This window comes from Balaenoptera acutorostrata, chromosome 8, assembly GCF_949987535.1.
Source record: "Balaenoptera acutorostrata chromosome 8, mBalAcu1.1, whole genome shotgun sequence".
NCBI classification, from domain to species: domain Eukaryota; kingdom Metazoa; phylum Chordata; class Mammalia; order Artiodactyla; family Balaenopteridae; genus Balaenoptera; species Balaenoptera acutorostrata.
In genome coordinates, this window is record NC_080071.1 from 66,082,410 (window position 1) to 66,096,529 (window position 14,120).

The 14,120-nt window shown below is 37.7% G+C and overlaps 1 protein-coding gene across 2 annotated transcripts in view; it reads left to right on the plus strand.

Moving 5' to 3' along the window:
- The window catches only part of LOC130708671 (cyclin-Y-like protein 1), a 34,288-nt gene that overhangs the window by 4,764 nt on the left and 15,404 nt on the right, over positions 1-14,120 (plus strand). Inside the window, exons 2-4 of one of the 2 annotated variants that reach the window (XM_057550903.1) lie at positions 4,914-4,988; positions 6,871-6,905; positions 12,961-13,061. In XM_057550903.1, coding sequence (XP_057406886.1) covers positions 4,914-4,988; positions 6,871-6,905; positions 12,961-13,061 — 211 coding nt within the window. The remainder of the gene's footprint in view (positions 1-4,913; positions 4,989-6,870; positions 6,906-12,960; positions 13,062-14,120) is intronic. The other variant, XM_057550902.1, reaches the window with a different exon arrangement.

Below are 14,120 nucleotides of genomic sequence, written 5' to 3' on the forward strand. Positions count from 1 at the left end.
TAGGACTGTAAATTCCAAATGCATGGCATATAGGAACAGGATTTATTGTTGACATTATGTGAGCTTCTTTGGAATACTACCTTTTTCCTCACCCTTTTTTGTTGTTGTTGTTTTAGTGTATTAAAGTAATAAAACTTAAGAGTTAAAACAGTAACACTGCATAATGTGAAATGAAATGAAGGTAACTTGCAACCCAGAAAGGTTCTTAAAAGTCCAAGAAACTGAGTAAAGTACTCTTTAGAAATATATAAAGCCAGGTGTACTTACCTATGTGTCACCTCTCAGTCATGATCACTGTAACACTGATTGAGGATTAAAATAAGGCAAAACTGAGAACCAGGGTAGAGGCAGGTACAGAAGCAGTTGGAAACCAGAGCTGGGAAGTTGGGAAGCCAGGATTGTCAGAAGCTAGGGAAGCAGGGTCAAGGCGTGGGTGAGCCGTAGCCTGGCAGGTGCAGGAGCCTGCTGTGTCCCCTCTGGTGAGGCAGCCCAGCTCAGGGCTGGCTGGCAGGAACTCCCTGACTGCAGTGGCAAGTGTGGACTCAAAGAGATGAAATCATCAGTTTACATGGTAATTGTAAAGATTGTAATGTTTGTATTATGAGCCATAAAACTAATACACTGTACACTATAGGGATGCTAGGGCAGTTCAGTAAATGCAGTGCTTACCGTTAAGTAAACTGGTGCTCAGCAGTTGGCCCAGAAACTGCTGACGTCTCCTGTTTCTTTGGAATATATTGAAATCAATATGTTGATATTAATCGCTTTCTGAAATATGCTGCTTCTGTCAGATGCTTTCTTGGTCACTTCCCTCTCCCTCTAATATTTTAACAAGGAAAAATCATTTATCGACAGTTTGATAGCATAGTTTTAACACTTTTAGCCTTCAGTAACGCATTTCATTTGTTCTAAGTTGCCTATATTTTCACACTCTTAACAACTGCAATTGAGATGGATCTTAACAACTGGTAGAATCTTAGATTGGAGGAAAAACAGTATTCAGTGTCGGTGGTGTTTTACAGGTTTCCTCTGAGGAATGTTTACATTAAGACCGAGTTTAATTTTTTTTTAATCATACTTTTTCTACATCGACCTATCATGCCGTCAAATAAGTTGCAATTTAAATTGCTAATACAAAAATGATGGGTCTTAAAATACAGTTTTAATCATAACCCCTAATCATGAGCTCAAGAATATTTCTCCTGGGTAAAACATTCTTAGAGGTTTCTAAAGAAATAACTTTCGGAAGAATCCATGTAATTTCCTGAATGCACAGTAATTTACTGAAGTCTCTAAATTACTGTGTGTGCATGTGGTGGGGAGAGGGATGAGAGGGATGGTGGGTGGTAAAGCTTTGCTTAATAGTTGGCAGTCTTACCTTTGTGATAGTGAAGAGTGTGGTAGGTTTTATCATAGTCTCCTTAGGCTCTTGGGAAGATAGTTAATGGGAAGTGCAGAAATATTGTGTGTATGTATGAGTTTACTGTCTAATGGCTCACATGTCCATTCTATAAAATAGTGATGTGGTATTTTTCATTAGCAAAAAGTGCAAGTTATATAGAAAATTGTTAGTTATATAGGCTATAAACAGAAGATTAATATTTTCTGAAAACCTCATGCAAACTGACAGCAGTAGGGCCCTGGTGTTTACAGTACATTCAAATGATAGGCCAACTCACCAAAGTGGAAATAACACTGATAACTGTGGGAAAATGGTCAAACTGTGTAATCAAAAGAAATACAAATTAGATCTACAGTGAGGTTCCTCATTCATATCAGTAGGAATTTTTTTTTTTTTTTCAAGTATCCAAAGCAAGGGTAGGAACTCAAAATGTCATGATTGGTAGCATTATACCCTAATGTGCCCCCCACCTTCTTTAGGAAGCAATTTAGCATTGTACATGGAGCCGTGAAAGTGATCTAACCTTTTGGCTTAGTCATTCCACATCCGAAGATCTTTGCTAAGGAGATAAAACCATTATTTTAAAAAACTATGTACATGAAGATTTTCCTCATAATATTTTAAGAATAGAACTTTGTAAGCACCAATCCCCAGCAATAGGGGATTGGCTAAGTCCAGTATAGGAATAACACTTGATGGGCCAGTGTGTATTCATTAAACAATAAATATGCAACAGTGGGGTGGAGAGCGCTTGTTAGTAACAAGAAGACATAAATTGTACACTAATTAGAGCTTTTTTTTAACGTATAAGAAAAGCAACTAAAAGTAACGGTTGTGAATCATTGTGTGTTAATGATTGTGAATGGTTGTGTTTAATTTTTAAACAGAGCATCGTTTTGTCTCATGCAGATTTTTGTTCATGATATTTGTTAAAGGAATGAGCAAGTGACTTTTACCTTTCCCCACCTTTAGTGTGATCATCAGTACTGCTGATTAACCAGGTCTCCTTCAGTTGCAAGTTAAAAGAAAATCACAGAGTTAAGCACTACTTGACCCAGGAGTTAAATGATCTCCTCACTTCTGCTCTCCTCTGTTGATGTCTCCTGAAAAGGCTTTCCCCTCATGATAGCAAGGGGAGTGTCCAGCAGCTCAAGACTAGCTAAGGATCCTAGAGGACAGTTCTGCCTTTCTCTTTTCTTGGGAAGTCCCAGGACAGCTGTGATTGATTGGCCGGTCCTGGGTCCTGTGCCTACCTTTGAACCCCCTAGGATAGAGTAGGGAGAGTGCCAGCTTTTTTCTGGTCACTTGGGCTAAGTTTACTTTTTTTTTTTTTGCATGTTGTCATTTCTTTTATCCCAGCCTTCTTGATTTTTGTATTTAGATCTGTAGTAGCACATCTTGGTTTGGCGGGTATGTGTGTGTGTGTGTGTGTGTGTGTGTGTTAAAGCTTGCGTCTCTTTGATTCTGGCACTTAATTTTCCTGGACTTCCATTGAAAATTGTTAAGTTTTACCATGCCATAGACACTGCTAAATAATACAGCTACTTTGCAAACATTTCTGCTTATTTTTTAGATTGAAATGTAGTCTATTTACTTTCTTTTTGGTATAGGTAAGTAGTCAGGAATTCTTTCGGAAGCTATAGGTTAGAGGCAGCTGTGAAAGTCTCTGCCTGCCATTTTGTGTACAGCTGAAATAATTTATTTTCCCATTGTCTTAATTTTTCAAATATGTCGGAGAAAAAAACTTTCAAATAATTATATGGGTCTTTTACATAAAAATGTTGAATAGAATATTTTCTCCAAAAGCAGCTTGATAAACTTCAAATTCAGTGCAGGAATTTTCATGAAGAACAAAGCAGTTGGTTTAGCTATGTAAATTACTAGTGCTGGCAATGACATTAAAATGGATGGCTCAGATTCCTGTTAAAACGGGAAGTCCAAAATTACTGTTCGTGCAAAATTCTTTCTGGGTGGGAAAAGGGGATTCTAGGTAGATACATTTGTGAAATGCTGGGTTAGACAGAATTCACTACTAGACTAATTAGTTTTTAATATATCAATGTGTGTATTCTTTGGATTCTCTAAGAGGCAGGGATATATTTGTATTTCACTTTGACCATCAAACCCATCTTTCAAAAACAGATCAGTTATTATGTGGTTTGGGAAATACTTGCCTTAACCATTACTCTTTATCTGAATCTTGGTCCAGTTTCTTAAAAGATTGGTTAAATGGTTTGAGATGGACTTTGCTGAGGAAGTGTCATAGGGCTTTTATGTTTGTTTGTTTGTTTTAAACAACAACCTTACTATCCTGTGTGGTAGCTTGTGCTTGTTTTGTATTTCTGCCTAAATAGAAGACGCTATCCCACCTTGGTGCAAGGTGGGCTACAGGCAGACCCACCTTTTCGTGTGGGTATGGCCAAAATTTTTTTCTAGTAGCCCTATGATCTGCTCCAGAAAGTACTCTTATTGAAGCCCCAAATTAATCATGCAGCGTGGAATGAAGAAGTGAGTTTAGCTTTGGAAATAGAGGGCAAAGTTAAAAATCACTATCATGGAAGTGTTCCTATAGATTAGAACATTGAACTTTTATGTAGTCCTCTTAAATCTGCCATGATGAATAGCCCCCAGATAAACCACAGCCAATTAAATGAGTACATTTGTTGAATGGAGTTAGAATTAGCCATTTGATTGTCTGAAGAACATTTGCCAAAAGCAACTCACTTCGTTTTGGCATATTTGATATATTGAGCTGGTATCTGACAGTAGTTGGCCACAGCATAACTTGCTTCTTGAGACTGTCCCTGGAATGTGCTAGTAATATCAGCTTTAAAAGAGGGTGACTGAATTTTTAATTGATAAATAGGAGGGGAGTCACATATATGATTCATCTAAAAATGGCATAGATTATTTAGGTGCAAGTTAAAGAAGTCTAAGACAGGGCTTCCCTGGTGGCGCAGTGGTTGAGAATCTGCCTGCTAATGCAGGAGACACGGGTTCGAGCCCTGGTCTGGGAGGATCCCACATGCCGCGGAGCGGCTGGGCCCGTGAGCCACGGCTGCTGAGCCTGCGCTTCTGGAGCCTGTGCCCCGCGACGGGAGGGGCCGCGATAGTGAAAGGCCCGCGCACCGCGATGAAGAGCGGTCCCCGCACCGCGATGAAGAGTGGCCCCCACTTGCCGCAACTGGAGAAAGCCCTCGCACGAACCAAAGACCCAGCACAGCCAAAAATAAATAAATAAATAAATAAACAAAAAAAAAAAAAAAAAAAAAAAAAGAAGTCTAAGACATAGCCATGGTTTTATTCCACATGTATGGAGAGTTTCTACAATTTTGCTGTTTCCCAATAGAATTTTTATATTGTGCCTTTACTAAAATTGCCTTTTTGTCATTACTAAAAGCTCTTCTCAAGACTATTAAAAGTGGTTTCAATCAATGTGTAGCTATCTTTAAAATCATGTATTTTTCTACTCAACTAAATCACCACACCTTTTTCTCTTCTTCCTATACAGACTTAGCTTTGGAACCAAACCCTTCTGACCACCCAAGAGCAAGCACAATCTTTCTGAGCAAATCTCAAACAGATGGTAAGACAATGCTTTTTTTTCCCTGAGAAAAAGAGTGAAAACTGTTTTTGTTCTGTGTATTATAGGAGGTATTTAGAAAAACTCTTACAGTGGTTTAAATGTTTCACTTTTTTATGTATTCACTTGTCTTATTTTAATATGTTGATGATACAGTTTCCTTTAGTTGTCAGTGTTTTAGGGAGGAGAACACTTAGACTATCTGTTTATACATTGTGCCACCTCTTTATCAACATAGTCAACTGGCCACATGATTTAGATGTGGTCTATTTCTCCATGCTACTTTGTCCTTTTCCCCTTGCTCCGAAGAGCACATGTGTTAAAGACAAATGATAGGGTTTAGGTCACAGTTAGGTTTTCATTTGATCAAATCAGAAAAATCAGTTGTTATATATGGGAAGTGAGCCTTGTGATTTTGGCCCTGTTTTACACAGTGTTCAACCAGACGAGCCTATCTCACATCCAGATTTATGCTACTCAGAACTTTTAAGCTATTCAAAACTTTCTCATCCTAATGTAGTGCTGTGCCAGGGTAATAAGAGCAACATGCCATATGGGGTTTTCCAGAAGATTATCCTCAGCATGTGAAACTCATATAAATTTCCTGTGTCCTTGTTTTAAGATGAGAATCAGAACCGTAGAATTTTTTGCACTCCTGCTTGCCTGCCTGTCTTCCTTAATGTTATGTTAAATCCTAGTTTATTTGCTAAAAAGCCATACGTGACCAAGTTTTGCAGTTGATTACGAGAGCAGGAATACAAGAAGTGAACATTCCATAATATTTAAAGAGATGCAGCACAATAAAAAACGGAGGTTTGGTTTTTTGTTGTTGTTGTTTTGCTTTTTGTTTTTTTCCGTTAGATCACTGGTTTTTATAAAAGGATATAACTCAGGAACAGCCAGATGGAAGAGATGCATAGGGCCAGGCGTGGGGACAGGGCACAGAGCTTTGATGCCCTCTGCAAGGGTACTACATGTTCACCAACCTGGAAGCTCCTGGGGTTTCTAACTTGCATTTTTCTAGTGTGTGTACTTGAGCCACTCATTTCTGGTTAGGATTGCTCTATTTCTCAGTTTCTTCCAGAGCCATGAGCTGCTCACATGTAGAGGGGCTCTGGAGACAGTAAAAGAAAAGCTGTCCCATGCCTGTCTCTCTCTTCAGCCTTAAGGAATCCGTGCCTGTGATGCCTGTCTGGAGTTAAAGGAGGCAATGTGAGCAGGAGTGCGGCCTAAGACCCTCTTCAGGCTTCTATTCTTCTGGCCTTTGTTGGAGCAAAACAGTTTTGTGTGCTGTAGATATGTTCATTTAGGTCAGCACACTCATTTTAAAATTTACGTTTAACATAGGTTACTTTCCAGTTGTGTATTTTTTCAGTAAGGTATTTGAGTAGGTTACCATTAAGTGGTTCAGGATGCTTCCAGAGATACTGGTGCGTTCGGAGATGAGTGCCTGGCCAGAAACTGGTTCTTAGAGTTGTCATCTGTAGATTGTGGTAATTAAAGTAAGCTGTGTGTAAATGAAGAATTAGAAAATACTCCTGGCTAGTAGTTCAGCTATGCAGCAGGTAAATTTTTTTATTAGCTAAGTTTCTCACCTGGCCTAATTTGCTTTGTCCTTTTCTTTTGTAAATGGGGAGTCTTTCATTTGTACCTAATACAGAATATCTATTAGGTCAAAAAAGTGAAACTAAGCTTTTAGATTTTATTTATAGGACTCATCTTGCTGGGTGATTTAAATTATATATTTTGTTGGAAATTATTTTAAAAAATAGAATGGAATTTTATCTCATTGTGTTATTGATAATCCATCAAATAATTAGTGACTACTTTTATTTTTCTATGGCATTTGTATCAGAATTCATCAGTTAATTTTTTTTATTCTTAGTGCGGGAAAAGAGGAAGAGCGACCATTTAAACCATGTAAGTAAACAGTTGAAAAGTTAAGAAATTAATAGTTTGAATTAAAAATATGTCTGCCATGATTCCTAAGAATATGATGGATCCAATACTGTTAGCATGGACCTCTTTTTTGTAGATTTTCTAAATCTCTATTTTCCTAATTATCAAATGTATTCAGGAAAGTCTTTGACTTAGTAGTGCCCATTTTTTAAGGGTTCTGACATTTAAGTTAAATTTCACTAATATGGTTGTAGTATAAAGATCTGCCTTAAATTCTTTTGCCTTATTTTTTTGATCTTATTTTTTAACCAAAGTAATAAAAGTATGACAGGTAAGTTAATTTTTAGCACTGTCCATTGACTTCTTGTCATAGCAGGTGAAAGCTTAGCTTCTTTGGTCCACCATGACGTTATTTCCCTCCCTGTGTTCCCTCAACATGTATCAGTTTTTATTAAATCAGAATCAATGTTTACATTACTACGACTCTGCAAATATTGTGCATTGCTGAGCCATATAGTTCTCTGACTGTGCCTCCTCCTTGTACACCCTTCATTCTTCTTCTTCAATATTAATGAAATTGGAGCCCTTCTGCACTTCTCTAGGATAACCCAACCCCCCTTTTCCTAGCCAACGTGATCTCACACAGCCAAATGCAGTAAGTAGCTCCCTGCCCGGTCTCCCTGCTTTCACATTCTTCATTTTTTCTGTGGAATTAATTTCCTGACTATATTCACTTGCCTGTTTTCTAACAGCTATTTTTTTCCCCAAATGTTTTAACATTTGTCACATGCCTATCAAAAATATTTTCCGTCTACTAAGCCACATCTGTTCCATTTTTTTTCTTGGAGACACTTTTCCCCAATCTTTTGTCTTCCTACTCCCATATAGACTAGTGTTCCCCTAGGCCTGCTCTATGCCTCTTTTCCTGGGATATCTGTGTGAAGTCATCTGGGATCTCACATAACTCTGCTCTCTTATGTTGGATCCCCTATGTCCTAGATTCTGTTTCCCTCTTGTCTTGTTATACTTCCTTGTTGTACTGGAGCACATTTTCCTGGGAAAAGGGCACATGGGCAGAAAGTTTATAGAGATCTAGCCTCTCTGAAACTCCTTCTGTTTGATAAACTATAGAATTCTCAGTTGAAACTAATTTTTGCAGTTCTAAAGACATTTCCCTCTCATCTTCTCATTTACACTGTTGCTCTTAAACCTGTTGACATTGTATGGTACATTGTACATTACCGATTTTAGTCATTTTCCCCCATCCCTTCCTTCTCGGGAACCTTTTAGTACCTTCCCTCTCCCTGGGATTTTGAAATTTCATAATTTGGTTTGGTATAGACCTTTTTTGTGTGTTTCTTTGATATTCTGTTTTTTTTTTCCAGGTTCCTATTATTCAGATGTTGGAAGTCTTAGACTTACCAGATGGCTAACTTTTTTCCCCTCCTGCTTTGCATTTTGTCTTTTTGTCCTGCTTCCTGGCGATTTCCTTGACTGTGCTCTAATCCTTCTATTGAATATATTGTTTTGTCTACCTTATTTTCAATTTATAGAGTTCTCTTATATCCTGTCATTCTTTTTTTCACTGATGCAATTTCAAGTTTTCATTTGCTCCTGAGTTTTTATCACTCCCATCAATTCCTTCTTCCTGTTTTGTTTTGTTTTGTTTTAAAGCATCCTTATATTTTATTTTATTTATTTATTTTTTGGCTGCATTGGGTCTTGGTTTCTGCACGTGGGCTTTCTCTGGTTGCGGTGAGCTGGGCCTACTCTTTGCTGGGTGCGTGGGCTTCTCATTGCAGTGGCTTCTCTTGTTGCGGAGCACAGGCTCTAGGGCGTGTGGGCTTCAGTAGTTGTGGCTCATGGGCTCTAGAGCGCAGGCTCAGTAGTTGTGGCGCATGGGCTCAGTTGCTCTGTGGTATGTGGGATCTTTCTGGGCCAGGGCTCGAACCCGTGTCCCCTGCATTGGCAGGCGGATTCTTAACCACTGCGCCACCAGGGAAGTCCCATTCCTTCTTCCTGTTTTGATCTCTTACGTGTTGGGGGCTTCCCTCAAACGTGTGATGGTCCTTGGCTGTCTGTTAAGATCTAATTGGAAGCATCACTTGGACAACTCGTTTAACTGATGGGCCTCACTGCAAGGATTTGGGGACCACGCCTCTGAACTCTGAGCCTGCCTTGGGTTCTGTAAGACAAACTGGTTTTCTTGTTCCTGTCCTAGTCACTCTCTGTAGGTACCAAGGTTGTGCTTCCTCTGTTCTGCCATGTCAGTTACCACTCCTTTATCTAGTCTTTTCACCTTTCAAACATTAAAAATCATCTGCTGTTTATCCTGTCTTATGTATAGCTTTTTTAAAAAATGCCTTTAATTCTAATGAGATGATATCTGAAAGAAGGGGGAGAGGAAATAGATTTGTAGTCAGTCTACTCAAACTTAGATTTATTCTTTGAATATAGGTTCTGAGTTTGAAGTTTAATTCAATATAATTAACGATATTAATTCAGACAATATTTTTGATTATACCTATAATTAGAATATTATACTTTTCTACTAAGGCCTTGAGTATGAATTCTATTCAAACCACTCACCCTACCATATTGTCCATTAATGTGCAACATAGATGGAGTATTACAGATTTTTCAGTTAAAGTCATTGATTCTTAATAAACGTATCCAAAACTTGTGAAAAGGGGGAAGAAAAAAGTGAACTTCAGCTTTATTCTTTTTTTTCTTCTTTTTTCATTTATATACTTTTATTTGGGAATGTTTAAATCAATACAGAGAGAACTAAATTTCAGAGACACCGAATATCATTAGTTTGGATATCATTACTTTATTATAAAAGAAACACGGAAATTATTTACAGGATGAAAGATTTCAGAACTTCAGTGGCAGCTTCACGTGATGCCATTGGGGGAACGGGCAGCTTCACGTGATGCCATTTCAATAGTGACTTATTTTAGTCGACATAGTTTCCAAGAATGTCACCATCTCTAAATAAGAAAGAATCCTTGTCATCTAGAACTACTTTGGTGCCTCCATATTCTGGGAGAAGAACTTTATCTCCAACTTTCACACTAACTGGTTGAATCTCTCCACCCTTTCCTTTAGAGCCTGATCCAACAGCTACTACCATTGCTTGCAATACTTTTCCTTGCGATTTTTCTGGAAGCATAATGCCTCCTTTGGTTACAACTTCGGGTGCACTTCTTTCAACTAATACTCGGTCAAAGAGGGGAAGAAACTTTCTAAATGCCTGTCCTGCCATGACTCGGGTTGCCGCACTTCGTACTCTCGCTCTCTCCAGCTTTATTCTTTTAATGGGTTAAAATCAGAGGCAGTAGGCACAATGGGAAGAGTCATTGGGTGGGGGCAGGATTTCAACAGGTACTTGACCTTTAATGATAAGCTTTGAGGGTTGTTACTTACGAGCCTCCTAGGTATGATTATTTTCTAGTCTTCACCATTAAACCTGAAGTCTACTAAGCAACCTTTCCCCTTATAAAGATGGTAAAAGTCCACGTATTTTGTCCTTAGTGCTGAATGAAGATAAATACTCTTCTTCAGTGACCAATTGAAATAATACCTATGAACATTAAACTGTCAGTAGTGTTTTTTGCTACTTGTTTTTTTTTTTTTGTATTTGCATTTTATACCCTTATGTGTGTCAGTGCAGTTTATTGAGGTTGTGAGCCAGCAATGGTAAGGCTTTAATCATCAAGGACAGTTATCTTAAATTTTCAAGCAAGATGAGAGGAAAGTAATCTGCTGGCAGCTAACATATCTAGGCTTTGCTCAGAGGCTTCAATTCTGCCATCCTTTAGTGAACAGTAGATGCTGGAAAGTTTGAATAGTTTCAGGAGTAGGCCTGTGGAAGTGTTTCTTTTGTAGGATCGAGCCAGTAGACTGTAAGTTGCTGATACGTTAAATGAGCCCCCATAGGACTATAGACCACATCTAATTAAAAATTTTAAATGTTTTAGCAGTAATATTTCCAAAGACAAATCAATATACATTCATAATAGAAAAAAAAGTTTTTAATAGAGGAAAACAGGATAAATAGCACCCAAAGCTCTACCAACTAGTCTATATTTTGGTACATTTCCTTACTATTTTTATTCCCCTCATATATATAGATTTTTGGTCAGAATTGACTTTTATTACGTGTAGTGTATGTCATATTATACCCTAATAGTAGTGACCTTAAAAGATAACCTGCTTCGTTTAGAATCAAAGTATTTGAATGAGTGAATTTTCATTTTTCATGCTGTATCTGTTTTTTGAGATTCTAAAATTACACATTAACCAAATAGCTTAAGGACCATATCAGAGTTTTAGTTTAAAACATTTCTAGCTTGAAGGAGAAATTAGTCTTCCAAATAGTGATACTTTTCAAATATGTTACATCTAGAACTTTTTGTTAATAAGGAATAAGTGGCTTTGCATAAAGCATCTGAAACAAGCAAAATGGTGTTTTATATATGCCATTTGGATATTTCTGATTATTGGATACTGGCAATTTTTATTTAAATGCTCTGTATTTTAAAAAGCATCAACTAGATTTTCTCCCTGCCTCACCTTTCATGTATTTGTGGAGGACATTGATGGGAGAGTGTGACAGCATGGTGAAAACTATTTTATATTAATAGGAGGAAGGAAGGCTCATCTGAATTAGTAAACAAACAAAAACCAAAAACAAAACCCAGCTTTAAAATTGTTTGTATTCTGTGGTATTAAAGAATGCTACTCTTCCTTCCAGTGGCTTTCAGTGATTGGGATTTGGTTATTGGCCTTACTTTAAGGAAGAGAGTTGTCCTAACATAGTTTAGGCCATTTTAGTATTTGACTATTGCCGTGTTCATGGGCTCTTCACAAATAAATGGATACTTCTAAAGTGTTTTAAAGATAGTTCATTCTCTAGAGGGTCTCAAAAAGTTCTTTGTCACCTATCCAACACCACTGTAGATAAATTCTCACGAATTTGTATCTTTAGTAAGATTTACCTCCAGTTGTAACTGATCTTAAATAATTTCTCAAACACTTGTTGAATCCTAATTTGTCCCAGATTCTGTGCTCAGTAGCTGGAGGTAGGAGAAGAATCTTCCTAACCTGGAGAAGCTTGTTTACTTAAGAGGGTGGTACTATGCAAGCAGCTGAGACCATGGAACGGTTGGTAAATTAGATGTGTGAGTGTGCAGAAAGAAAGTGAGAAGTTTTGTGGTGTGCCTGCTGGCAAAGGGATCCTAGAGGAAGATGGGGTCAAGCTTGCTGGGACAGGAGGAAGAAAAAGGCATTGCAGGCAGAGAGCAGCATGGGTGAGGCAGGAGTGTCAAATAACACGTAGAACAGAATTAGTACAATTTTGAAATGAATGGAAAGTATTCTCTGAGGTTCTCACTTGAGTAATGTAATGGCAGTCTTACTTAAACATGAAGTGAGAAGTTAAATTCTCAGAGTTGTTTTATCCGTTTTTTTTTGGATGCGAGAGAATCTTTAAGCAGTACCTTTTTGTCCTCCAGATAAGGAAACTGAGGCCCAGAGAGACTTATGGCCCCCAGCTTTTTAGTGATAGAGCAGCCCTGGCATGCCCAGCCTCTGATTCGAAAACGTTTGTTTCGTCACACTGTCTCCTGAACTAATACATTTATTATTGGTGTTCATTTACTGCAGTGAAATGCTCCTACATCGGTATTATAGAAAGCATTACGTTTTATTGTAGTAAATGAATAGAAATAGGAAATCTCAGCTGCATTTCATTGCTTAAGGAAAAAACCCTGAAATCTTATTCTAAACTTTTTACATTATTATAAAGGTAATGTATAATAGGTGCTTGCCAGGTTTGATTATAGGTACTATACCAAGGCAGCATTTTATAACCCATTTCTCAAAGCTCGTCTGTGGAAGTCAGAGTATAGAGGTTTCCCATAGAGCTGCACATGATATCACACTCAGGCAGTTCATGGAGTGTAAGAAAAATCTTAATGCTTTATCGTTTGACATTTTAACCAAGGAAAAAAAACACACTTTATAGGTTTAACTTACTGTGACATTTTCTTCTATTTCCCTTCCCCTTCAGGTATCTCCAGGGCAGCTTACTAAAAAGTATAGCTCATGCTCAACAATATTTCTAGATGACAGCACAGTCAGCCAGCCTAATCTTAGAACCACAGTAAAATGGTGAGTACAACTAGGTTGCCAAGGGCTGAGTGACAGACCCCCTTATCGCTAAAAGCATCCTAGCCATACATAATTTCATTCATTTGAATTGTCCTTTTCAGTGATCAGGTTAAAAAACTGGTGTCAACTATATATTGATTTCAAGGACCTAAATATGAATTTTCAGTTTCCATTTTAATCTTAGAGCGCATGATAGAAGGGAAAGCCAGTTAGCAAATAAGAAATCCCAGAAAAAGTATAAATCTTTATTTGACGCATTTCTGTTGTTAAGCCATTGTTGAACATAATGAGAAAGAGAGGTACTTTTTATTGGCTATTTCTAGAAAAAATTATTTCTTTATGAGTTGTAGTCCTCAAACAATGTATACTACTTTGGAAGCTACTCTTAGAAGAAGGAACAGCTTGTCCCCTACTGGCACCAAAGCGAATCTGCATTTAAATTTAATTGGATTTTGTCAGATTTATCCCACTGTGCATTTTTTTTTTTCCTGCACTATTTCTGTATGAAATTTTACTTCTCCTTCCTGTCCCCCAAAGAGGGGGAGAATATATCAAAGCAGTCTTAAGAAATACACACTCAAGCTTAATTTCTTTGTAGATGAAATTTGTTCAACTGAGGTTTTAACTTAATAGACACATTTAATTTTTGTTTATAAATATATCTCCAACACACTGTATCAATCACAGCAGAGAACAGTAAAAGAGGTGAGGTTTCGGAAACATGGCTGTGGTCAGGCTTATACTTAAGGAGACACGAACAGTGTCATGATGACGGAAACTATTCTTTAATTTCTGGGAGCACCTCATAGTCCACAATTGGAGATGCACTTTCAAAACACCCTAATGATGAACCTTTCAAGCTTATTTAAGAGAAAAAAACCAAACGGGATGCAGAGCTTCTTGCCTCCTCCCTCGCGGTTGTCCACGAAACATTAACATCTCCTTAGGATATGAATGTTGATTTTCCAGAACACAGTTTGGGAAATGCTATTTGAAAATATTAATGTCCTTATCCTTAATTTTATTTGTTGTCTTAATTTTATAAGCTAATTATATTTT